This window comes from Heloderma suspectum, chromosome 5, assembly GCF_057233095.1.
Source record: "Heloderma suspectum isolate Gila_16-S chromosome 5, 16-S_ref, whole genome shotgun sequence".
Taxonomy (NCBI): Eukaryota; Metazoa; Chordata; class Lepidosauria; order Squamata; family Helodermatidae; genus Heloderma; species Heloderma suspectum.
Genome location: NC_139462.1, coordinates 41,434,662 through 41,462,156, shown reverse-complemented (window position 1 = coordinate 41,462,156; position 27,495 = coordinate 41,434,662). Strand labels below are relative to the sequence as shown.

Here is a 27,495-nt window from a genome sequence, read left to right as displayed (position 1 = left end):
TTTAGAATCAAACATAAGAAACTTGATTGAATCTTGCAGATGCGAAATGGCCTGAATGTAAAACACACACACACATTTATTCTGAAGTAAGTCTACTTAATTTCAGTAGAACCTATTTCCAAGTAGATTCCTTGAACATTTCTTTTAATGGAAAGGTAGAACAAAAATAATTTAAAGACACAAATAAAACTAAGTAAAGTAGTTGTATGAAGAATCACAGCAAATACCTCACTAGCTCACCTTGATAAAATAGGAAATCTAGGAGATGTACTTATAACTATAGACAAGGAATTCACTATGAAATGAATTGACACAATACTGTACATTAAAGGATCTATTCAGTTTGAATGATCAGTGGAAACAGCAAAAGGCCAGTTGGGCACAATCCAACCTATTTAGAAGAGAGGCTGGCTGGAAACCAAATGCTGTTTTATCTGATTAAATGGATCAAGGCAGCCGAAAAACCACAGAGGGAAAGACTCATGTTGATTTTCCCATTATCCACAAGTCTATTCTGGAGGCCTGGGTACAGTAAAAAATAAGCCTTTTCTGTGAAAGAACACAAGATTCAATGTTTTGTGAGCCTTTCAATGAAGAGCCCACTCTGGATTCTAGAGAAATAGTGCTGTGAACCTACAGAAAGGGAAGAAGAAAATTCTGAAAGGAAAATAAAAGAGCAAAGCTGGGTTAATTGTTGACTTATTTACATAATCACTTATCTTTGAGATAATTACTTAATGCCTTACTTAATGCCTTGTATTTCTTTATGCAACCAAGAACTCAAACCATGGTTGAAATTGGTCCCAAGTGAGGAAAAGTGGAACATGAATAAGCAGTGTCTCTTTCTGGGCCTCTCCATTAGCACGGAGTAATTACATGTATAAACAATATCACTGTCAGTTGTTCAGGTAAGGAGATTTAGGAGGAGGTCTGTAATTCATTTACAAGAATACACTACCCTTTAAGTGACCTAGGAGAGGAGGTACTGTTATATTGTTGGGGGAAAAAAATAGGGGTTCCCTTGCCCATATAAAAAAACAAGAACAAGAGCAAATGTTGTTGTTTCAGATAATAAATGCAAATTGAGGCTTATTATAGCCTTATCTCAGATTTTGTAAACATGCAGTGCTGTTTTACTGGATATCTTTCATCATAGAAGAACAATCTGGAATTGCTTTGCCAGGCACATGGAAGACTAAGACTGAGAATACAAGAACTGTCTCTTGTTTCTTCAGAACAAACGTTAATAAAGTCCCCATATGTTTTTTGGGGTAGAAGAAAGGATAAAGCCAGTAGACAATGGAAGTCAAGCCTTTTACTTTCAAGCCTCTGCTTTCTCAATGTTTTCAACCAAACTGAGGCATGAAATTAAGATTGGTGATGTTTGTGGGGAGGAATACAGATGAGGAAGACTACATAATCGGACTAGGACAAAACTTCTGATTACACAAAGACTGTAAAATGTGGATACACATTAAAGAGGGCACAGAATGGCTTTATCAACACCTCATCTCTGAATATCTAGAAAGAGAGTATGCAGCTTTGATCCTCTGGCTCCAGGCAACATTATATCAATGATACCTGACAGAGTGCCTCTCCAGATATACACTACCATCATCATCTGAAGCCCTCCTCCAGGTGCCTTCTCAGAGGGAGGTTTGAAGGATGGCAACAAGGCAAAGGGTTTTTTCAGTGGTGCCCCCCTTCCTGATTATGGAACCCTCTCCCCAGTGAGGTCCATCTGGTGCCAACATTGTCATCCTTTCAGAGCCTAATTGTTGGAATCTTTATTGTTGATTTTTAATAAAATATAATGAAATGATTTTTATAGTATGTTTTATATTGTATTTTAAAGGTTTTAATCTTTTGTAAACCACACAGAGAGCTTTGGTTCTTGGGCAGAATAGAAATGTAATAAATAATTTAAAATAAATAATATACTACAGTGTAGCACTTTGGTATGATTGAAGTCCATGTGGTTGCTGCTGCTTGATATGGACAATATACCAAGCCTGATCCATATAAATAAAACTGACCAAGTGTCCTTCTCAACAAAGCATTTGTGTGTCAAGTAGGGATGCTGGAGAAATTCGAGACAGACTAAAATAAGCTTGGATTTCTAAGAATCCGACCTGCAGAATCCGCTGTGGAGTGACCCCATCAGGCTGCACAGAGTCCATGGACTTTCAGATGTTTTTCTTTTTACTTTCCCGAAATTTACACATATTTATTCGCAGGAAAATACACACGTTTCCGCTGAGGAAAAGTTGAATGGTATGGGGGATGTTAAATGTATGCTAAATATTACGTACTAAGGTAAATTATGTAAATACCTACGAAACCTCTTATGTAATTATTATTTACATATTTTTCTGCATGATGAAAAGAATATTTGCATCTGTCTGCGAGCGGACGACAGAACAAACAGTGGCTGACAATCTGCGAAATGCAGATGGAGCAGATTTTACTCAGTCCGTACATCCCTAGCATCAAGTCCATAGAGTGAAAACATACACACACAGAAAGAGCCATTCTTTCTAGCATGTTCACACAACTGCAGTAAATAGTATACTAAATGTAGAGTGGCCACAAGAGGAAATGCATCACCAAAAAGAAGACAAAATAGGACACAGATTTGCATAAACTTTGCAACTGCTAATTTATGTGCGTACAGATGCAAATTTAAAAATTACTATATCTAAAAGAGAATTACGATACATCTCACCATAGTGGGGAAGGCTGTAATCTGCTCAATCTCCTGTCCTTGTGCTAACCGTTGATAGGCAACTTCAAAGCCCGTGTTCTCTTTTCTTAATGATTCTTTCTCATTAAACGAGACTTGGACTGGACAAGTCTTCAAATAGAAGATGCCTTCAAACAGAGGACTGTCCTCTCATAGCACTTCAAATAGAGGACTGTCCTCTGTAAAGGAGAACACATGGCCATCCTATCTAAATACGTTCCTAATACCAAGTGTTATTTTCAGGGGTGGCCCAAAACATATTGCTGCCTGAAGCAGAACAGTAAATCCAACACACACAAACACACCAGGCTTGCCAGGTTACTTTGTCACCTCAGAAAAAAGTGCTTCTCCCTAGGAGTAACAATACAACAATAATAAATTAAATAACATTTTGCTGCCCTTTCATGACACCCCAAAATCAGCTGCCTGAGGTTTGCCTCACCCTGCAAAATGGTAGGGCTAGCTTCCAGTGGAATCTATTTTGACTGACAGACTTAGTTACACTACTCTTCCAAACAAATAAAAACTAGGCACAGGACAGGTATTTACACTGCTTCACATATTCCTGAACTAAGTATTCTATTTACAAACATTCTCCGGCTAAACTCCTGCTCAAATCAAAACTTTCCTATATGTGTGTGGGGGGAGAAGGAGGGGGACATAAACTTGAGACCACTGCTGGAGAAGAGTAATAGCATGTGGAGGAAAGTTGATCATATATTCAGACCAGGAGTTAAGACAGGTAAGAGAAGCAGAATTCTTCAGAATTCACAGGAAGTGTGTTTGCCATGTACAGTCTTCTGAATGTGCATTTTATTCCTTGTAGAATGCATTGACTCTTGAATATATGACACTTCCTTAAACTGAGTTAACCTCTTGGTCCATCTAGCCCAATATTGCCTAGACTGATTGGCAACAGCTTTCTAGGCCTCAGACATGGCTCTTTCTCAGAACTTGCCAGATGGTATTTTTTAATCGGAGATGCCTGGGACCTTCTGCATGCAAAGCATGTGCTCTACCACTAAGCTGTGTGCCCCTTCTTACTGAGGGAGGAGGAGAAACGGTGGCACTGGAAAGAGACACCAGTGTACTGATTCTGAAAACCACACTATCACTTATTCTCAAAGCCCCCTAAGTTCTTGTTCAAAGAAAAAGGGTAGGATATATATTTAGAACAAATAAATGTGTGAAATGTTGGAGGATATGTTTTATGAGGAACAAAAACTGGGAAAACGGATTGTAGTCCTCAGCCCCAAAAGATGTAACAAAAAGTGTAGATTTCATTCAAATGCACAGTGCCTTCAACGCTGTCTGCTTTACATTCTTCTAGGAAAAAAGGATAGCTTGGCTTTCACTGGCAGTGGCACAGATACTCAAGTGTGAAGGCAGCTCAAAGATGCTCAGCCATAAGAATTCCCCAGAAAGTGGGATGAATTTGGGTTGCTTAGATGGCCTGCTAATTCACAAAGCTGTACTCCTCACCTTTGGCATGGACATTTCTCTTTGAATTGAATCACTTGTAAACAATATCCAGTGAGGTCTAGTATTTAGAAGCTTTTGATCATTATTTAAATGAAGGTAGGGGTGGCAATAAGCTTGTCAACTGATATATTTTAGTCCCTGCGTAATTTCTCCTGTGACTTTTGCTAAATGTATTTTTTTAATGAAAAACCAAACATTTATTTGTCAAAATGAACATGCTTGGGGCAAAGCTAGAAGTCTATTGGGCATATTCCCTACAATATCTCAATAGAGAACCATGGGAGAATGATAATTATACTTTTAAAGAACTTCCAGTAAATATTACAGGCATTCAGTTCATGGATGATTGAAAAGGAATACTGCACAATAACATACATCCTGGGTGTGAGCCAGAATTTGCCTCCAACAAATGAAAGGACTTCTTCCATCCAAACAGCAGAATACTTCTGATCCAGCAGAGGACTCTTGGTGATGGACCAGAGGAGGAGGTGATTTTTGTTGATTCCCATTTCCCTCTGCAGGCCTCAATGCCTCCAGAAAATCTGCTCTGAAGGGATGGAGGGCTCTCTGGAGCAGTGTGGGAGGAGGTGGGGACTGTAGAGGGGGTGGGAATCAAGGTAAGTCACATCTCTCTCCACTTTCTAATAGTGGGAGAATTCTGAGCAGCACTCCACTCAGGGGATGCTACCACCAGTAGAAGCAAACACTGGATCCAACCCCTCATCCTTTTATTACTGTCACATATGCTTAATGTCACACATGCAAAAATTACTAATAAAATAACGAAAAGTGCTTACATATTCTCAAGCGTATTATGTTTGCAAGATGTTTTGCAAGCCAGTTCTCAAAACACTCAGGGTGCAAATCTAAGGCTACAATCCTATGCATAGTAGTGAATTTGGTTGTTGGCCAACTAATGAGTGACAGGTGACTTTAACAAAAAAATCCTCCCCAAAAGAAAATAAAATGTAGCAGTCCTTAATGATCAGGAATGCTTTCCTGATGACTGGGAATCTCTCCCTTTTGTTTGGACTTTAATATTAATCTCAAATAAGAGGTGAGGCAGGAAAACATATGAGTGGAGCTAGTTCTGCAGTTTCAATAGAAGAAGAGTCAGACATAGGCATAGTGTTCCTTTGGAATCTGATTCAGGGTTGGTAGTTTTGCTGTCAGCTGTAGGAGTGCCTATTTACTAGGGATGTCAGAGAATTCCACCACGGATCTCGGGGAGGCCAAATGCCGGTGCATTCGGCCCCCCAAAATCTGTGGCGGAACGGCCTGCCACCCCCTGTCCCCCCGCGGATCCGCCCAGGACGAGACTTACCTGGGGCGGATCTTCCGGGTGGCAGCGGCTGCGGCTCCGGCGGCAGCGCAGCAGCAGCGGACGGTCTTCCAACCAGCTGCCGCCGCCGCTATTTCCCGTGTAAAAAAAAAAAAGACGTGATAGGCTACGTAAAGATTTACATAGCCTATCACGGCTAGGTTAAAAAAAAAACACCTAGTCTGACTTTAAAAAACAACAACACGCGCGTACGCAAATGGCGGTGGCTATGGCCGCCGCCATTTGCGCTCTTTATTTTGGCCCGTCTTAGTCTACGTAAATATTTATGTAGACTAAGACAGCGAAAATAAGGGGAACGCAAATAGCCGCCGCCATTTGCGTACGTGCGTTGTTGTTTTTTTTTAAGTCAGACATGATAGGCTACGTAAAGATTTACGTAGCCTATCACGGCTGACTACAGGGATGCAAACGGCGGCAGCTATGGCCGCCGCCATTTGCGTCCCTGGTAGCCAGCAGCCGGATGTCCGGCTGCTGGCAGAGCCGGCCAGCGGCTCTGCAGAATCCCTGCGGAGCACAGCCGGCTGGCCAGGATTCTGGGGGGAGGGACGGAGCGCCTCCCCCCCACATCAACATAATCCGCAAAAGGTAAGTCACTTTCGTACATCCCTACTATTTACTTCCATGAATGAACTATCTGTGTACTTGTAAATAACACAAATATCATAAAGAAACTATACATCTCCAGTGCCTTCTTATCCAAATTAATATAAACCCTGTATTCTGGACTTCTCGCCACTCTGAGAACTGGGGAATGGTTAACAATAACCTACCTATTTAATTAATTTCTATCCCACTCTTCAGCTAACAGTAATGAGTATTAAGCCCCATTACTCTTTAGGACTTACTTCCAAATAAACATGCTTACTGCTATACTATATGTATGGAACATGGTTAAATAAAAACCCTGTTACTTCATTTTCAATACACATATACAGGTTTGTAATAAAGTAAATCTGTGAATCTTTCTCATGCACAGAGGTTGTCACCAATATACAACAAACTGCCTGGCATTTGACTAATTCTGATTAATGCAGAAGATGGCTGGTTACTTGATTCTATCTGTTCTAGCACACATTACGTTTTCCTCTAAAAATATCCTATGAGGTGTTTACTTATTGCCTGATGCTACACTGAAATAGCAAGGGAAACCTCAGACTTCCGCACTTGGGATTACGGAACACCAGGTGCGTTGTGGGGGAAGATACAGAATGCAGAAAGTTACTGACTGCAATGCCTTGCACCATGCCCCAAAGCAAATCAATTAAAAATGCCCTTTATGCTAGACTGAATCTAAATTTAGATTGAAATTTAGATTGAAATTTAGATTGAAGAGCAGTACATTTACATCCAGCATGGAAATGAAATTCTGGAACAGTTTCTCTTATCTGTGTGTGCAAACACCACAGGGGCAGTAAGAGTACTGTGCATTAAAATTGATCTCATTGCTTTATATTGACCCAGAGGAGGCATGATAATATTCTTTGAACTTTGGGGTTCTCCCCCTTCTTCTACAGCAAAGCTTACCATTACAGAAGAGACAGGAGAGGTTGCACGATGCAAAGTTGTTAACGTGTTTTAAAACTCTTTTAAGGGAAGACCCAGTAGTTCTATCTCGCTTAATATGGTCAAAATGCAGTTGAAGTTAGGAAGGAATAACTCTGTAAGAAGATCTAACTGGTATATAATTTCAACCTGTTAGTTTATACAGTACAACCTTTCCCAAACACAGAATGCCAAATCTTCCTATGACTCCAAACACTATTGAAAACAAAGAATGAAGGAAACTGTTCTTTAACCGGGATCTTTATTAATCTTACAGTCACAATGGATTTGATGTCTGTAGTAATTATTAAGTAATGTCCCCATTGTTACTCAAATGCTGTTTTGCAAAATACTGATGTTCAGTTAAGACTGATTCACACAACAGAGTAACATTCACCCTTTCTTAACAATGATCATGCCTAAACTTGAGGATTTGCTTGCTTTAGAATTCGCAGTAGTGCAAAAAGAGCTCAGATTGGAGGAGAGTGTTAGACTGAAGATCTAAAGGTCCCTGGTTTGAACCTGGGTTTGGCAGAGGACTTAGTAAAAAGCCATAGCTCAGTGGTAGAGGACATGCTTTGCATGCAGAACTTCCCAGGTTCTGTTTCTGGCATGTCCAGGTAGGGCTGGGAAAGACTCCAATCTGAAGGCCAAATTACACATTACACTGAGATCTTAATGATATAGGGTGGGATAGAAATGTTTTAAATAAAATAAATAAAGCAAATATTGTGTAGCTGTCTTTTTTTAAAAAAAATATAAATTAATTACATGGGGGAGGGGGGAGCAAATCTTACTTTGAGCACAGAGCAAGGCAAGGGGAGATTTATCCCTTGGTGTCAATGGGAACTTTTTAAAAATTAAACTTCAAGTCACACAATTGCAGTGATTTTTGGTTGGAATGGGACTGGAGAATGAAGAGATAAGCCTCTCTTCAGTGCTTGCTGCATTCAACGTAAGAATCTGACTTGTTATTAGGCAGCTGCCAAGATTCTCTAGCCCTTCTTCCTCAGGGTATACTCTAAACTAATTAACCAAAAAACAACCATTGATATCCTCAAAAATGGTATGACCCTCAACCCAGTTCTCTGGAATCTGGATTACTTCATTCAGTGGTTTATGCAGATTTTGAAAGACACAGGGGACAAGATTGAACACTATTGCACCCCATAGTATAAAAGCCAGGGAACTAAGCAGTGGTCCTCAGCACCACCTTCTGGAATTGACCATCAAGGCATTATGGACCCACCATAATATGGTGCCTTGAATTCCCTATCCAGGCCGCCTATCCTGAAGGGCACCATGGTTGATTGTGCTGAAAAACTCTGAGAGGTCCAAATGAATCAATGGGGTCACATTCCCCCCTCTCTCTCCTGTCATAAGTCATCTAACTGAGTGACCAAGGCAGTTTCTGTACCAAAATGAGGCCTAAAGCCTGACCGATATCGATTGTGAAAATCAGTCTAACCCAATTATGCTTGGAGTTGCACAGCCATGCTCAAGCACCTTTCCCAGGAAGGGGATGTTAGTGACTGGCTGATAGTTATTTAAATTTTTTGGGTCCATGGAAGGTTTACTCAGGATCCTCCTTTAAAGTGGCTAGGACAACTCCCTCTCTTAAGGAAGCTTCAACAAGTTCCTTGACCTAGCCAGTCAGATCTTTGCTTGAAACTGCAAGAAAAAAGGAAATTTTCTAGATGTCTTTTAATATCTGATAATTTGGTTATAATAAGATGGTAAATAAATTCCCTTAGTCCTCTATATAGTGGACAATGTAGGAAATCATGCACCAGATCTTCACTGAACAAGTGCTCGCAGGTGGGGGAGGAGAATGGGCTCAGAAGAAGATCTTACTGAGCCCAATTCCCTTCCTTCAACTATTGGTTCATCACAGTTGGAAAGGAAGGTGGGAAAGAAATAAAAAGACTCCTTTCCCTCTTAATTTCTCCCAACATTCCTTATGGAGTTCCCATTTCTCCAAGCCCATTTGTGGTCACTTACCTGATTACATGTATTGATGTCGATTCCTCCCTTTAGATATTCCACTACTTTGTCCAGATTGCCAGCCCTGGCAGCTCTGAGGAAGCTTGCATTGCTGTCAGACTGTGAAAAGAAGAGGCAAAAGAATGCTACTGAATTACTCTTCTGAAAGTAAGCAACACATATATGACCAAAGGAAAAGCCTGTACATTGGTGTAAGGTTCAGCAAATTTCCTATTGATTGATCTAAAAACAACACATGAATTCAGATTATTTACCACATATAGGAAGCCAATAATCAAATATTTCACCAAAGGATGGGGAGATACAAATGTAAAAACAATGTAATTGGCTAAAACTGTTGCAGTAAGATATTGGACCTGATAAAAACAACGGAAACTGTCAAACACCTGATAGTAGAGGAGAATCTTAACTTGGTGCCAAAAAGATAACAATGTTGGCACCAGACAGACCTCAGTGGGGAGAGCATTCCATAATTGGGGGGCTGCAACTGAGAAGGCCCGCTCCCTTGTTGCCAGCTTCCAAGGCTCCCTCAGAGGAGGCACTTGGAGGAAGTCCTCAGATGTTGATTGTAGCAAGGGAATGATAATGTTCTATTTATCCCTTGGCAGGACATAATAGGAAACCAACTTACTAAGTAGTTAGATGTACAGTGTAGTAAGTCACTACTTGGTCATAAGAACACAAGAAGAGCCATGCTGGATCAGACCAAGGGTCCATCTAGTCCAGCATTCTGTTCACACAGTGGCCAACCAGCTGCCAACCAGGAAGCCACAAGCAGGATACAAGTGCAGAAACCTCATAGTATTTTCTAATAGGCAAGATATAGGGTTGAACAAATCTGTCAATTTCATTTCCTCTCATTTTCTCTTTTTTCAAGTCTTAAATTCATTCCAGCCCATTGCCACATCACAAATTTACTTTTAAAGTCCATATGAAAATTCATACACATTTTCATGTGCATTTCTCCTAAAATATACATGTTTCTATGCAATTCTGCTTGCCATATGCATTTTTATAGGGAATTTTCCCCAATATAATGCTTTTTTGTTTGTTGTGTTAACAAATATATGCATTTTAATCTGCATCTTTCCCTAGTAAATGCATTTTTGTATGCATTTGTTAATCAGAAAATTGCATCACAAGTGCAAATATTGAAGAAGAACTGTGTTTCAGTTCAGTGTATTGGTTCAAGAAGTGCAAATTAGGTAGGTCTGCATTAAAATACAAACCAAATAAATTTCTCCCCCATTCCTAAATAGAATGGGCTGGCTTTGCAGTTATAAACCTATAGTTTATAGGTTTATACCTAGCTATACACTTTTTTGCAGATCCACATGGACCTCAATTTCATTTATAGGTTCAATATGTATTTGGCTTGTCTGGTATCTCACAAGCAGCAAAAAATTAAGTTTATTTGGATCATAATTGTGGACAACTAAATGTTTAATGCACCCATATTTATGAATAGCCCTGTTCAGATATTTGCTCCTCGTGTACATTAAACGCGTGGAGTGGGGAGAAGGACCACACCCATTGCGTATGACTGGATCTATCTCCAACATTGTGAAACTGCACTTAGGGCCAAAGCACACATTACTCTACAGTAAGCACAGGGACTCCAATCCAGATTGGGACCCTAGCACAGGGGGTAGAGGAATTTAACCCTTTCCCTTCACTGTGGCCACAATCTGGATTAGGGTGGGTGGGTACACTATTTATTGCCAGATGGCAATCCATTTGGCAATAAATGATTGATTAAAAAAACAAATAAAAATAGCATCCAAAAGATACAAAATTATCATCACTACAGTTAATCATAACTTTTACATACTTGTCAGAATGTCTAATTATGATAATATAGGGCTGTTGTTGTTTCTGTAAAGGTCATTACAACTGAAAATGTCAAATTCTGTCCCTGCCTTCTTTGCTTTCATGTCTCTATCTAAGTCAGGGGTAGGCAACTTGTGGCCCTCCAAATGTTTTGGCTCAGAACCCCCATGATCCATCACCACTGGCTATACTGGTTAGGGCTGATGTGAGTTGTAGGCCAAAACATCTAGAGGGCCACAAGTTGCCCATCCCTGATCTAAGCCTTCCTGGTTGATGTCCTTCAGGCACCTGTCACCTTTCCATTGTGTCAATCAGCAGCACACAGTTCCTCCTCAAGGTTTCTGCTAGGGCTCATTGTCATTGATCCCTTCTGCCCTGAAATCCCTGTACTAATTCAGCCCTGTATCTCTTCCATCAACCATTCCTTCAGGTCCAAGCTCCACAGCTTACTGCCTACCCCGAGTTCTCTCTTGCAGCCATTTTGCCTCCTTCATTTCCCCGGCCTGCTTGTTCCTATGCCTCCTCAGGTCTCTGCTTCTTTGCCCTTTCCTATCAAAGGAACACAATTCCTCTTACATACTCTGTGAGGCTCCCCTCCCCCTCAAATTGACCTTTCTAAAATTGACTTCCTTAACAGAGCTGCACTGTTTGTCAGAATTGTAGGGTACACCCTGCCGCCCAGCAATCAGAATGTTAATCTGCTCTATGATATCACAGCTGCTCAACCAGGGGCTTAACGCTTACAATGCTTCAAAGTGATTACTGAAAGCAAAAAACCCTCCAAAAACTGTTTTATGAATATATGGAGAGAGCCAGCATAATGCAATGGTGTCAGACTAGAACCAGGGAGACCTGGTTTCATCCCACCCTGCCATGAAGCTTGCTGGTTGACCTCGAGGCAGTCATCATCTGTCAGCCTAACAGACCTCACAGGATTGTTTTAATGATAAAATGGGGGGGGGGAGTTTGATCATGTACCCTACCCTGAGCTCCTTAAAAAAAGTGTAATGGAAGACAAAAGAATGTGCCACTGAACTTTTGTCCATGTCACAGCCTCTGCAGCACAATCCTATCCACATTTACTTAGAAGCAAGTTCCAGTAAGCTCAATGGGACTTACTATTTAGTAAGTAGTTTATGACTGCAAACTTAATTTGACAATTCTGCTATCCCACTCCCATGCCTAGAAAGTGGATTGGGTAAGCCACCAGTACAAACAGATCTTTATTATGTTAAGGCCTGTCCCTACTTTTTTTTTTTTTTTTTTTTACAGCTGATTGATTAAAAAAAACCCAGTAACACACACACACACACACACACAAATATAATTTCAAGTTTCCAGTTAGGTAATTTGCCAATTAATGTATTTCCTTGAAGGAATACTATAATGACAGAGCTAAACTGTGATTATATTTATTTCAGAGCGAAAATATATGAGAATCTTGGGCAGGCCTGGCATCAGCAATTAGCATCCTTGGGCAGCTGCCAGGCTCCAGCCCTCCAAAAGGGTACACAGGCAATTAGGGACAGGAAGTGATCCACCATTTTGATTTCCCATAGTGTTATCCTGGGGCATTGTGTGAAATTTAAGTGGTAGCTCCTAGTCAGAGTCCAGTAATCATCATTTTAAGTTCCCAAAATGTCTCAGAGTGACATCAGGGCCATTGTGGGAAGTGTAAATGGCACTTCACTGCCCAATGCTGATGGTGTCCTGTCCGACTTGGTTCAAGGCACCCAGAGATGCTGAAACCAACAAGGCACATACAAGAAAGGAAGGTCAACCCAAGATCCCTGTCAGGGCAAATCTGGTCTCATCCAATCAGGTCAGGTCAAGTCCCACTGCATCAGGTCAGATTAAGTGGAGTCAAGTACCACTGTGTCAAGTCAAGTCAGGTTTGGTGTGCTGAATAGCAAGGCAAGTTTAGACTTGGCAGGGTCTTTCAGGACCTTGGCCAGCACCAAGCTAGCTGAGACTCAGGAACAGTCAAAGGCTTTCTAAAACCTTATAAAGGCCAGCAGCTCAAGACCTGCAGTTAGCTCCACCCCCTCAGAGAAGCAATTTTTTTTCCTTAAAGGTCTACTGCTTGATTTGTGGCCGATGGCTCCTACGGGTTGGAGATGGTGAAGGCTATAATGGGGAAGTGTCCTATGCATCAGAGGAGTCAGGTAGAGGCACATGCTCTGGCCTAGAAGGCCTTGGCATAGCAGGAGTTAGGTTAGTGGAGGGAGTCTCCTCTACCTCTGAGTCCTCTTCAGAGCTGGAGGACTGGTCAAGCCTAGGAAACATGACAGATGGAATTCTGCTGCTGATGCCCATCTGTTAGGGGGGCACTGATGTAGGAGGGGACCCATCAAAAGGCACTTTGAAAGGAGCCTCCTCAAACCTGGAGCCAACTGTGATCTTGAGGAAGGATGATACCAAGCAATTCTTACTTGCTTGTACCTGTTGTAGGTAGAGCACAAAAGGCATTTGGAGGATGTTTCATGGTCCACGTACACTATGGTAATCCTACTGATACCCAAGTAAAGCTTTTGTGAATCTGTCCATAAACAGAAACAGCAGCAATGAATATGGGACATGATTCACAAACTGTACTACATATAACATACATGAACTTATACCCCAAAATATAAAGTTGAGACTGAAAAAATTACTAGCACATGCCAGTGCTGAGAGATATTTGAAGCAGGGCTGAAAACCCTGCCTACAACTTAAATCATTCTAGAGAAGGGTGTAAAACCTCTGGTCAGAGATTAACAGTGGAGATGTGAGTGATTGGGACTTGGCCTGCTCTGTGAAGAGCAGCTGCTTTTCCTGGCACAGGACAAGTAGCTTCACCCAGTGTTCAGGGGCAATTGTGCAAATCTGAAGATTTGGATGGTACCGAGAAGAGCCTCTGCTCCTCCCAGCACTTGCCAAGTCCCTTTCTCCATGCTGGGAGGTGGCGTGGAACTCCATGCCTCTCTCAGCATGGGGAGAGAGAGAAGCCAGGTGGGGGGGCAATGACATCAGTGGGTGTGGCCATGCCCACTGACATCATCCAGCTTACAGTGGACCTGGTGAGGGGCAATTCAGCCCTCACCTCAAAACAGTAGTGCACCCATGTTCTAGTTGCTCCCTTCTCCCTGGCTGAAATAAGAAAATAAAAACTACACTCAGCAGGAGTACGGAAAACACAGAGCCATCTTTAAAAACAACAACAACATTTAAATAATGACCGTTCATTTTCCCCCATCATCATTTATAACACCACAGAAATTCAAAACAACAGCATTGATTCCCACCTCATTTTACTTGGTTATCTGTACAACATATCTTTACCCCCAAGCACAAAGATATCCTTATAAACATATTTAAAGCAAACTGCATTATATATTCCATGCTCTTTAGCATCAAGAAAACAGACCACCTAGCACAACCTAGCACACTGCAGGAAGAAAAGAAAAGTAAACACAGATATTTGCATGGTCAGGGTCTTTTTCTAGCATTCATCATCAGCCAAAGAAGCACTGTAATCATGAGGCAGCAGAAGTGCCTGTCACACATCCGAAAGAGATACAATCTACAGCCAAAGAAGATTTTGTGCATTGCAGCAGAATCTTTATTACAAGTGCAGATACTGAAGGCACAAATCTATGATTCAAAGTAATTTTATTGAGCCTTCAAGTTATGCCACAGAGCCTCTCTTTTTCATTATTTCAGTACGAAGATGTTGCATTTAAAATAATATAGTCACACAATTTCACAATTTTGTACTGGTTGACATTGGCTGGAGCACTTACAAACATTCAACAAGGATAAAATGAGCATGCTTGAGGGCAGCGTGGTGCTGTGATGAAAGACTCTGCCCTAACCCACACATTTTAATTACAAAATCAGTGGAGAGCCCCTATATGTACAGCTGAACGTACATTGGATCTGCATAACTGCATACCCTGCAAAGCATCAGATGGTTTTATATATATATATATATCACACGCGCGCACACATTGCTGACATATTTGTCTCAAATGATCAACTATACAAGGGACATATGGAACTATATACAGCAGATCATAGAATCATACAATAGTAGGGTTGGAAGGGGCCTACATGACCATCGAGTCCAACCCCCTGCTCAATGCAGGAATCCAAGTCAGAGCATCCCCAACTGATGGCTATCCAGCCTCATCTTGAATGCCTCCAGTGTGGGAGAGCCCTTTGTAATTGGTTCCACTGTTGTATTGCTCTAACAGTCAGGAGGTTTCTCCTCATGTTCAGCCAGAATCTGGCTTCCTGTAACTTGAGCCCATTATTCCGTGTCCTGCACTCTGGGATGATCGAGAAGAGATCCTGGCCTTCCTCTCTGTGACAACTTTTCAAGTACTTGAAGAGCACTATCATATCTCCCCTCAGTCTTCTCTTCTCAAGGCTAAACATGCCCAGTTCTTTCAGTATCTCTTCACAGAGCTTTGTTTCCAGTCCCCTGATCATCTTTGTTGCCCTCCTCTGAACCCTCTCCAGTTTGTCTGCATCCTTCTTAAAGTGTGGTGCCCAGAACTGGACATAGTACTCCAGATGAGGCCTAACCAGTGCTGAGTAGAGGGGAACTAGTACTTCCCAGGATTTGGAACCTATGCTTCTATGAATGCAGCCCAAAATAGCATTTGCCTTTTTTGCAGCCACATCACATTGTTGGCTCATATTCAGCTTGTGATCTACAACAATTCCAAGATCCTTCTCGCGTGTAGTGTTGTTGAGCCACATATCCCCCATCTTGTGACTGTGCATTTGGTTTCTTTTTCCTAGGTGCAGAACTTGGCATTTATGCCTATCTTTTCAGTAGCTTTATCTTTTATGAAATATTATATTTATATCCCCCCTTTCCTACAAGGTGCTGCACATGGCTCTTCCCCACTCACTGTATCCTCACAACAACTCTGTGAGGTAGGTTAGGCTAAGAGTTAGTGACTGACCCAGTAAGTGTCATGGCCAAATGAGAATTTGAGCCCAGATCTTACCAGGTAGGTTTTTTTTCTAAAGGTGAGCAACCTCTGAATGCATATATTACTAGCAAACATTGTGGACAGGAATGACATCTGTTTCTTTATTTCAAACAGCAGTAAATAAGGTTATGCGGGCCAGAGTGATTGCTAACGTCCAATGAGGATACGGCGCAGAAACAAGAAGCAGACATTGTGCCTGCCCCATTTGAGTGAAGCCACGGCCTACAGGGATGCTGGACAAATCCTCTGCAGACTCCAATAAGGCCAGATTCCCAAGAATCTGACCTGAGGAGTCTGCAGCAATCCGGCTCCACTCACCTCCAGGTCCTTTGGATTTCATACAGATTTCATACTTCAGCATTATAAATGGCACGGTAGGCTAATGGCGACTGCCATTAGCCTATTGTGGGAAAAGTACAGTCATAATTGGCCTATTTTGCACAATTTGAGGCTGTAATTTTCCCATGATAGGCTAATGGCCATTAACCTATTGCATCTTTCATAATGCCAGAGAACCACCCTGTGAAAAATCCAGGAGATGCGCTGGGGCTCTGGGGAAATCTGTGGTGGCCCAAGCAGCCCAGATTTCCCCATGGCGGACCCGCCATGGACCAGATGTCATGGGTTCACCCATCCCTAACAGCCTATGGCACCTTTAGGTATAACCCCTGCCATGGTGCACTCCATAGCCCCCTGATGGGGGCTGTCCCACTGGGGAGGGGTGGAAGAGCAGCCATATAACTTTGTCCTTTGTACTACTCCCCCCAGCTTTAAACTGTAAGTAAAACTATGCCACCTAGTGACTGAAGTTGGTACTGCGGGCTTCAAACACATGGGCTCATTTAATTAAAATTAATTCATGTTTTTTAAGAACTAAATATCCCCAAGGTGCCCATCCCATAGCATCCCCTTAGTATGCATGCCAAGTGTCAGCCATGTAGGTTTTACTGTCTTAGAGTTATGGTGCTCCAAGACAGATACACATCCTCATTTATTATTATATATGTGTTTTCTCCCCAGATATGTACAGACTCAGACAACTGCTTGGGAGGATGTTAAAACAAGCTGTACAGACTGATTTTTCACAGATGGGCATTTGCCTGGTGCATTTGCTAAAAAAGCTGTCCATTCTAATTGTGACTCTGAAGAGGGAGGAAGCAGATGGCAAGTTTTATCTAATCATAAGCATCTATGGACCATATCTTGTGTCCTGTAAAGTCACGAGTCTAAGACTTGCAAACCTGTCAGGGCATCTCCAAAAAATAAAAACAAGCGCTCACACTTTCCCCTACAGCCATAATCACAGCCATAATCAGCATCCACAAGTGATGACATTTTTTCTGCCCCCCAGAGCCACTGGTACCAACTTACCAACAATGCCACAATATCTACATTCCCACATAATGATGGCAGAAACCTTGCTGAAGGCATGCAGTCTTTCCTAATCAACACTTTATTTAAAAAAAAATCTGAGGGATATTAATTCTATGTAATGTTAAAAAAAATAAAATACGACTTTAAAGATGTTTACAAAATTGCATGGTCTTTGGAAGGGAAGGGGAACATTGCGTCATTCATCCCTAGTGATACCATAGGCACTACCCAACAGGTGCTACTGCAAACTCATGCCTCACTGCATCACTTTTACGCGAGAGAAGAAATAAAAAAGCAAAATGTTGCTGTTCTGAGTCCTTGGAAAATATGATACCTCCGCACTGGGAACATGACCTTGAGGAACTATGTCTAGACTTTTTGTAACAAATAAATGGTTAGTGTACATTTATTGTGCAAACAAAACGAAACAAAAAACACCCTATCATGTGGAATTATGTACTATTTATTTCTAAACAGAAACAGAACTATTTGTACTTTATCTGCAATAGATTAACATAGCTATTCCTCTGGAATTCTGTAGAAATGTGCTTTGGCCAGGTAATTTACTAAATTTATTACACCTTTCCATTTCAAGCATATGAAATTCTTTATCTTCATGGTTTTGACAACAAAATGTCAACTACATTAATAATGTACTGTATTTTCTCAATTGCTGTTCCTTTAGTACATATAGCACCGTAGATATTAAGAGACTATAATCAGCTCCATACATAATAGATTTAGAAGTAATCCTATCGCCCCTAGACAGAGTCTGGGGGGCCACAGGATACTTCAGATTCCTGGATCTGAGGTGGGAGACAATGCTCTAACCTCATACCCAGGAGTCTGAGCTCCTCACTCCCTCACAGCTGGTGCAGAGCGAACTGTGCCAGCTGCCTCTCTGAAGTTGCAAAGACGACTTCAGAGAGGATAGAAAGGGAGTGTGCTGGTGGGTGGGGAGGGGAAGGGACTGGGGAAGCAGGGATATGAGCTATCACCAGCCTCATTCCCTCCCCTTCCTTGACACCTTGGCTAAACAGATGAAAACGCCTGTCTAGCTAAAATGCAGAGCAGGGGGACTGTATGGGCAAAGATTACCTCCATGCTCCTCCCATTCTGCACAGGATCCCCATCAGCCTTCGAGTTCAGAAGCTGATGGGAATCCTGATAAGATTGTGCACTTACAATAGCTAAAGTCCTAGACTTATATAAGTGAAGAGTTAACAAACCATTGGCTGCTAATCATAATGTATAGTACCCAATCCAGATATAGGGCTCCTTCACACTAGGGATGTACGAAACTCAACTTACCTTTGCTCCGTCCCTCCCCCCGGAATCCTCGACGGGGGGGGAAGTGATCCAGTCCTCCCCCCTGGAATCTTTGATGGCTGGCTCCGCTCCGCGGCCAGGCCGCGGAGCAGCCAGCCAGGGCTGTCCGCAGCCAGATTTCCGGCCGCGGACGGCCTGGTGCGGATGCAGATGGCAGCCATCATAGTGGCTGCCATTTGCGTCCAGCCATGCAGCCATGATAAGCTACGTAAGAATTTACGTAGCCTATCACGGCTAATCTGAAAAAAACCACAAAAACCACAGCATATGCAAATGGCGGTGGCTACGGCGGCCACCATTATGTTCCCTATTTTTCGCCGATTTAGCTTACGTAAATATTTAGATAAAACGGAGGAAAAAAAAGGGTACGCAAATAGCATAGTGGACGCTATTTGCGTTCCCTTATTTTTCGCCATTCTAGCCAACGTAAATATTTGCATAGGCTAGAACGGTGAAAAATAAAGGAACGCAAATAGCGTCCACTACGCTATTTGCGTTCCCCTTTTTTTTGCCGTTTTACCTTACGTAAATATTTACGTAAGATAAATCGGCGAAAAATAGGGAATGTAAATGGCGGCTGCCGTAGCCGCCGCCATTTGCGTACGCTGCGTTGTTGTTTTTTTAGGTTAGCCGTGATAGGCTACGTAAATTCTTACATAGCCTATCACGGTCCAAGGATGGCAATGGCGGCGGCAGCAGCCCTGCCGCGGCTGGCCAGGAGACCAGCCACCGCCGCTGCATCCGCCCCAGGTAAGTGCCATCCCAGGGGGATTCCGCCATGGAATCCGTGGCGGAACTCTCCAGCATCCCTACTTCACACGGAGCTTTTATCCTGCTATTGCTTACTCACAGAAGTTTGCGGGCCCTTTAGATGATGTCGTGAACCTCCAGGGCATCTCCTGCACTAAATGACCTTTATTCCATTTTTAAATAGATCGAAGATAATGAGCTATCAAATTATCCCACTTGGGTTCTGCTTGAGTTCCCTCAGTGAAAAGAGGAAAAGCAGCAAGAAGAGGAGTGAGATCAATGAAACATATGGATGACTCAGATAAGGGGGAGAAGGGGGGAGAAAGGGGAGGGGGGGAAGGAAGCACATGTAAAGGGAGTCTGTTGTGACCCTGCATTTAAAACAGAAGCAGAAAGCCCCATTTTAAATGCAGGATCTTAGGCTGGTGTAGAGATAGATGCTCCTGGTTTCGCACTGCAACATATATACAGCCCAGAAAACAGTGGCTGGGAATGTGGATGGCAATGTACACTGCTATTTACATCATGTTGTGCGAACATAAATGCATCACTCAGCACAGACTTGAATGTGCAACCGTGGCTGGAAAGAGTGTCTTACTCACTGGGGGCCAGCAGCATCAGCAGGTAGCATTGATCGGGAAGGGTGGCTTAGCGGTAGAGCACATCTTTTCCATGTAGAAGATCCCAAGTTCAATTCCCAGCATCTCCAGGTGGGGCTGGGAAATTTCCTGGCTGAAACCCTGGTGAGCCGCTGCCAGCCAGTGTCGACAGTACTGGACTACATGGACCAGTGGTCGGACTCAGTATATGGCTGCTTCCTATGTTGCTATGCCAGGCAAGGCAAGGCAAGGCAAACAGGCAGGTCTCTTTTTATTTAAAAGCCTTTCCCCAGCACCATCACATCAATGTTAGTAAGTCCTTCTTCTGTCTTTGTATCTTCTGTGGGAATTCCCCTTGGCACGCTATCAGACAAGGGAGTTCCACAACGACCGGCATATGGCCAGGGAACTGGCCGCCAATTCCCCTGCTGAGGCACTGCATTCGAAGCACCTCTACCTCCTCTGGATGGCAACTGTTCTTTTAATTCCACCCTACCCTCACCATTTTTCATGCACTTCTCCTCATAGTTGGGTGGTCCTGTCCACTCTCCACCATTGCTCTGAAGGTTGTTGGCCTGGAATCCTACTTCTGAGTTGGCCTGTGGTCTGTCAGCATCCAAGTGATGTTATTTCCAGGAGCCACAAGCCTCAGCCGAGCCAGGTGGACTCCATAAGGATGTGCAGACAGAGAGAACAATGCAGCTGCATCCAGTGTGCATCTGAGGTTCATAATACAGTGACAGAAACCACATATGGAGGCTACTTACCTAGGCAGATCTCTTTTGCTATTTCACAGGGAATATTTTAAAAAAAAATTAGAGGTGGCTGAGAATGATCTATACCTCTTACTTGAGAGGACCAAAATCAGATTTGTTTGCTTCCCTGCAATGATTGCTTTCTATGTATCAACTGAGAATTTATATTACTTTATCATTTAAACTACATTTCTAATGCTGGTCCTTTTGTCTCCCCAATATTCAAATCCACATGAACCATCTTCCATTTCTTCTCATGCCACCAATTCACAAGATGAGGTCCACAGTTAAAAGTGAAAACTGTCCTTAATCCACCTTAACGTGTTTATCTCTTGCTGTGTGTAGATTGTAGGGGTCAGCCAACACTTAAGGATCCCTGGAATGTCTTAACATGCCCCTTGGATTTGGCAAGGGAGATTCAGCCTTACGTCTCTGTCACATTAATTTTCAGGTTCTATGTTGAGAACTCAGATTATGTTACCAAAGTCATCTGTTCACTTCAAGCCAGAAGAAAATATATTACATGACAGTTAAAAACATATACTTGATAGGTAATTAAGAACTCCATGTTATCTCCTCTCATATTCAGAATAAAGGAGAGGAATGTTTAGCTGTGACTGAATATTCAAAAGGCACAACAAGGAAAGAACAAATATTGGCTTTTCTAATGTATAGCCTTCTCAAAGCTACCCTGCAAATACTAATTAGCTCAGCCTCTGCAAATATGCAGTGCCCCCTGCCCTGCCCCATGGTTTAAAATTAGCAAGAAAAGATTAAATGGCATATTTAACTTGATTAAAAAAGAAATCTGTTGTCAGCAATGTAACAACTCTCAAGCCAAATTTTTAAATACACAACTGAAATAGATTTTCCCCCTAAAAATTAAAACCTTTGAAAATAATATAAAACTAATATATTTAAATAACTGTGCACCCCATCTCGTGTTGTCAAATCCCCATTTCTGAACGTTTTGACCAATAAGAAGATTCAGAAATGGCCTTAGGACTGCACCAATAAAAGAGAGAGGGGGTTACCTCAGAGGGACTTGGGCTGTCTACCACCCAGTGTTTGTGGAGCTATCAGTAAGAAAACAAAACAAAACATGCCCGGTGAGAACTGGCAGGCAATATTGCTTAAAAGTCTGTGTTTTCTTGTTGCCTTGAGCTTGGGCAAAGCTGAAGGGACAGAGGTTGTAGGGCTAACTTGCAGAGGCTGCCAGGAAGTTCAGCTGTCAGACGTGCGGCCGCACAGAATTTAAAAAATGTGGCTGGGAGTGCATTTGGCAGTGAAACTGGAGGAAGGGTAGATATGTACATGAAGGAGTCAAAAATATGGGACTATCTTTTGATTCTTAGTCACTTGGTGGAGCATTAGAAACCCAGTGCTCAGTGGATTATAGAGGGCAGGTTGAGTATGAGGACAGCAAAGTTCAAGTGAACTAGGTGCAGCAATGCATACCCCTTAGGAAAAGAATCAGTTCCGATTGCTACTTGTCTTTCACAAGAAAACATTTTTTATCTCCTGAATTCTATGGCATAGTCAGACAACTGCTTGAATGCAAAACATAAAACAGTTCCTTATGAAATCAGAATGCCTTCTACTGGTTATCCTATTATTCTTCAGGAAGGCAGAATTTCTCTCATAGTTGAGACATGTAGGTTTTACAATTACAACTATCCTAAGGTTTTAGAATGAAAGAACCTGCGAAGAAAACTCAGTTCCCCAGAAGAGAGCCATGCGGATGGTTGGTTAACTCTTTCCATATTAAATTTTATCTAGAAAATAAAACTTGCTCATCCAATTATGTCTAGAGCATAAGAATATTTAAATCATATCATACTGTAATTTGGAATTTGGGCTTTCTTGAATATTACTAATGGGCACACAGAAACATTATAAAAAGAAAAGAATCAAGGCAAAGGCAAAATATATTACAATATTGTATTATGCCTTCCTATGGTGTTAGTTTAATATCAAACCACCTTGAGCGAAGCACTACAGTTTTGACTCCCTTGACTTTGTGGCTGATTTCAGACACTATCCTCAAAATCTGGCATCATGCACTTGGGTTAAACTTGTAGAGTTGTAAAAAGTTGATATCATCTGTATAGTTCCAGATTTTATGAGGGTCATAACACTGGGTGAATGGATATTACGATCCATTTTACAGGGCAGTGCACTAAAAAAGGTGGGGGGGAGATGTTCTATGCAGTCAGCACAGCTACAAAGATTGTTATGCTATGAAAAATACGAAATTGAGCTGTCCAGGGTGGGTTGTAACAGGAAGATGAAGATCAAATATTTGTATCAAAATATGTCTCCAAGACTTCCAGATATTGATATAGAACAAAATTCAGGTATTATTATACCACATGAAGCCTGGAAATATCAGTGGGTGAGAGCCAGTAACTTTACACTGTGCATAAATATACCAGAAAATCATTTCAAAATAATGATATATTGCCTTATAACAGCAATGAAGTTGCATAAAATATACCAGTGGATGTTGAAAATGCAGTAAAGGACAATCTATAAAACTCTTCCATAAATAATTTATTTAACTCTCTAGCTTTACTGACATTCATAGGATTTCCCATGCTACATAACAAATATGGTCTAGTGGATAAGTGCCAATTGAATTTTACTAAATGAATGACGTATTTGTGTGAACTGCAGAAGATTTGAACACTTTCTTGGCAAGAGGTATTACACATAAAAGGACACTTTGATAAGCTACTTGACCTGAGATTAAGTTGTTTGCAATGGGTCCGATTTCCAAAGGCTGTTCTTGAAAACAGAAAAACACCAAATGTTATGGTGATCATATGTCTATAAATCTACTGCAAACTATAAAGGGCTGTATTCAGAGAAGCTTCTTCCATTGGAGGAAATTCCTGTGGTTCCAACCCAAAGGTTCTTTGCTGTTACTTGACCTTAAAGGAACTATTTTAATTCATGTTTAAATTCATGGATTAGAGTAATCTTATAAACTCATAGCTCAAACTCAAACACATCCACTGGCTTGTGATAAAACAGGGAGGAATCCATGCAAGGATAAAGGTTTTTGCCTGTAGATCACCTCCCCCACTGCATATATAAGAGACTGTGGGCAGGGGGAGGAGAAAGAAAATGTACTGCATCTAGCTGCACAATGAACACATCTGGAAGGAATCCAATCTGAGGAATTGTGTGTGTACCAGTAGCAGGCAAACAGCGTTAATTTATCTTCAAATATTTTGCCTTTATGTCCTTTTGTTAGCCTTGAAGCTCACCTTTGTACTTCTTACAAAGTAGTAGTCAAGACTATGATGCAATAATCACCTTTGTGGCACAATATAGCTACTAGTTGGATGGCGGCAGTACAGTAAACTGACCCTTGGCACTGTGTCAAGACAGCAGGATGGGTCGATATCACAATGACAAATGCATAGTTGTGGTGCTGGGTAAAGCTTAGGCAATAAAGAAATTAGTTGGGTGAAGTTTTAATAAGCAGAGATGGGTACAATAGCATAGGACTAACTAAGGATAGCTCACTTACATACCATCTCAAGGCACTTCAGCCACCACACACCCTCTACCCCAGAGAAAACCTATGCACCCAATAGATCGCATTACCTTATCTCAGTGAAATCATACCTGAAATAGAATACAGTCAGACTGCACCTGAGTCATGTAAAAATGCTGATGTGGTAGTGGTGTTTAAGAGCACTTTGTACTAGTATAATTATTCCAAATGTGATGCAAATAGTTTCATCCTCCATACAGTGATTCTTTTTCTCATTATACCCTCCTATTTATTTTATATTACTTAAATTAAGGGAAGCGCTAAGCATGTTTTAGAAAGAGTGCGTATCTGTAAATTAGTAAAGCCAATACCAACTTTAGTTTATTTCAGTGTTCATCTTTTGCAAAATTACAAAGATCTATGAAATCATGTAATGATGAATGGGCAGTATCCAATATTGCCGCTGCGCTCCGGCTCAATCTGTTGCACAGGCAGGACTTACTGCTTGTGCAACAAAAAGCTAGAAATTCAAAAAGCAACCCTGGAAAAAAGTGGAAATGCTTGTTTTCAGATTGGGACAGGTCAGCAGAACTTCCTCCCATCAGTAGTTCATGCCCTGGTCTCCTCTTGCCTAGACTACTGTAATGCGCTCTATGTGGGGTTACCCTTGAAGATGGTTTGGAAGTTGCAGCTGGTGCAGAATGCAGCAGCCCGCCTGCTTTAACGGCAGCCGTCAGCGAGACCACATCACTCCAGTGCTGAAGGAGTTGCACTGGTTACCAGTTGTTTCTCAGGCCCAATTCAAGGTGTTGGCATTGACCTTTAGAACCCTATGTGGTTCTGGCCCAGTCTATCTTAAGGAGCACCTCCAACAACACTAGGGATGATGCTCAACGAGATCAGCCTTGGTAGGCCTTCTGTCTATCCCATCAGCCAGGACAGCTAGGCTGGTGAGGACTAGGGAGAGGGCCTTTTCTCTGGTGGCCCCCACTCTGTGGAATTCCCTCCCTAGTGACCTCCACCATGCCCCCTCTTTGATGAGCTTCAGCCGGGCTTTAAAAACCTGGCTGTTCAGGCGGGCATTTGGGGTGGGTTAGGGTTTTTTAGAGCACTGTTGTTTTGTTATTTTTGTTGCTGGTTGTTCAGTTGATTATGTAAATTTGTTATTAGTATTGTATGCCGCCTAGAGTGGCCAAGTAGCCAGCCAGATGGGTGACTAATAAATCAAATAAATCAAATAAATGCATAAATACATAAATACATAAAAGTGTTTCTGCTTGTTTCTAGTTCCTTTTTTAACCGCTAAGGCCCCATAGCACTAATGGTGGATCCTGCTAACACATGGGCAGACTTGGATACTGTCCATTGTTTTAAACTATTTTTATGACATTAGTCTTGATAAGAAAACTCTGATTCAGTGAGTAGAATCATTCTTTATGTAACCTTTCTTTCTTTTTCTTTCTTTTTCTTTCTTTTTCTTTCTTTTTCTTTCTTTTTCTTTCTTTCTTTTTCTTTCTTTTTCTTTCTTTTTCTTTCTTTTTCTTTCACATTTCTATAGAAAATTCTCCAAATAAATTATTTCAAAATAGCTGTGTTCATTTTAATTTGAGATAAAAATAAAATAATAATTATTTAATCTTCCAAGCAATTAATATTTACCAGTTAAGAACATGTGTCACATGAAAATAAAAAGGATAACTGGTTTTAGCTACATCACTAAGAATGACTGCCATGGAACTAGCAGGGGCAAGTGGAATATCAAAGATATGTAGGTGGAATTACATGGACATTCATATGAGATTACATTGATGCAGAGTTGCATATTGCAACCATATATTACAATGGTGTATTATTTCTCATACCAAAGAAGTTCTCCTTTTGAGAATTTCAGCACTTGATGAAATATGCAATATATAATGCTTTTGCTGTGATTTCTACTCAGATTCTGTCAGACCAGCCCACTTACTACTACTGCTAACAGAGACATTATTTGTTTTGCCACTGGGTCCCATTCAGCTTTGACTGCATTCAAATCTGCCTTTCGTGGTGTCTCTTTTTGTGATGAACGTGAAACTACATTCAGAGTGAATGTGAGTACAACAGGCTGAATCTAGATGCTAATGCAAAGAGCAAGCACAATTATCATGCAAAAATATTATTTCATAACTGTGATTTCCGCCCTCCTGCTAGAGGCACCAAAGCTGCAGTACTATGGACACAGTTACTTGAATCTCAGTGGGAACTACTTCCAAGTAAATATGCATATGATTAGGCTGTTTAATACTTATTTTCTTACCCAATAATCACAGTGACTATTAGTAAATCTCCACCTTAGTCATAGTAAGTGCAAACATTGACAATGTGAGAGATCCCATTGACCTGTGAAAGGATTTTTTCTCTTGTAATTTTTACCATAAATGTCCTGAACTATGGAAAATGTACTTATAGAACAGTGCAGTCCATCAAAGGCAATGTATTGATTTTACGCTTTCAACTGAGTTATCAGTATAGTCTCTCTTTTCAGAATGCCTACTTACAAAAATATGGTAAAAGACCATCCTGCATTTTGGATGCAATTTATTTGGAGCTCCTTGGTTACGCTGCTTCTTACCATCTTAGCTTTTTAGGTACACTAAAATGTGTTGCGGGAGCTGCTTTGCTCACTACAGATCCACCAACATTTACCATCTTAGTCTGCCTAACAGCAACTTAAAGGCATAAATGCTGCTGTTCCGTTGCTCACTAAACAACTCTAACACACAGCTGCTGCTGTTCCAGTGCTCAGTGTTGCCAGCAACTACCCAAACAGGTTCAAAGAAGTTCTGTTAAGAGGTCTTCTTCACAGATGCTGGTTACAATCATATCACCCTAGCTTTGTCAGCTGTACTGTCATTAGACTTACCAGTGCCTCGGGATCCTTACTGTCTCCATTGTTGCATCCATAGTAGTCTGGAATTTTATCCACATCTTGTATATTCCCTTGTACTCTTACACCCTTGTCTGTGTGACAAGTCTGGCAAACGGGTGCATTGCCCATATCAATTCTCCCAATACCTCCTGCAAGTATGACTTTGCAGCGTACTGAACGCTCCAAAGGGGCAGATGACTTTCGACAATCCGGAAGGATATTAAAATATTCCTATGCTTTGCACCCCTGAGCTCCCCTTGCCAGAGTTTTCCTTCTGCTGGCTGGCCTGTATCAAAAAGAAACCTCAGCAACTGCAGACAGCATTCAGTGACCATTTCCAATTCAGG

General features: G+C 41.5%; 1 protein-coding gene across 1 annotated transcript in view; it reads right to left on the bottom strand.

The window, feature by feature from the left end:
- Positions 1 to 27,277, bottom strand: part of ANK2 (ankyrin 2) — a 208,070-nt gene extending 180,793 nt beyond the window's left edge. Inside the window, exons 1-2 of the mRNA XM_084859756.1 lie at positions 27,143 to 27,277; positions 9,111 to 9,212 (exon numbers count right to left, since the gene is read on the bottom strand). Of these exons, the coding sequence (XP_084715882.1) occupies positions 9,111 to 9,212; positions 27,143 to 27,277 (237 nt within the window). The remainder of the gene's footprint in view (positions 1 to 9,110; positions 9,213 to 27,142) is intronic.
- Positions 27,278 to 27,495: the final 218 nt, after the last annotated feature.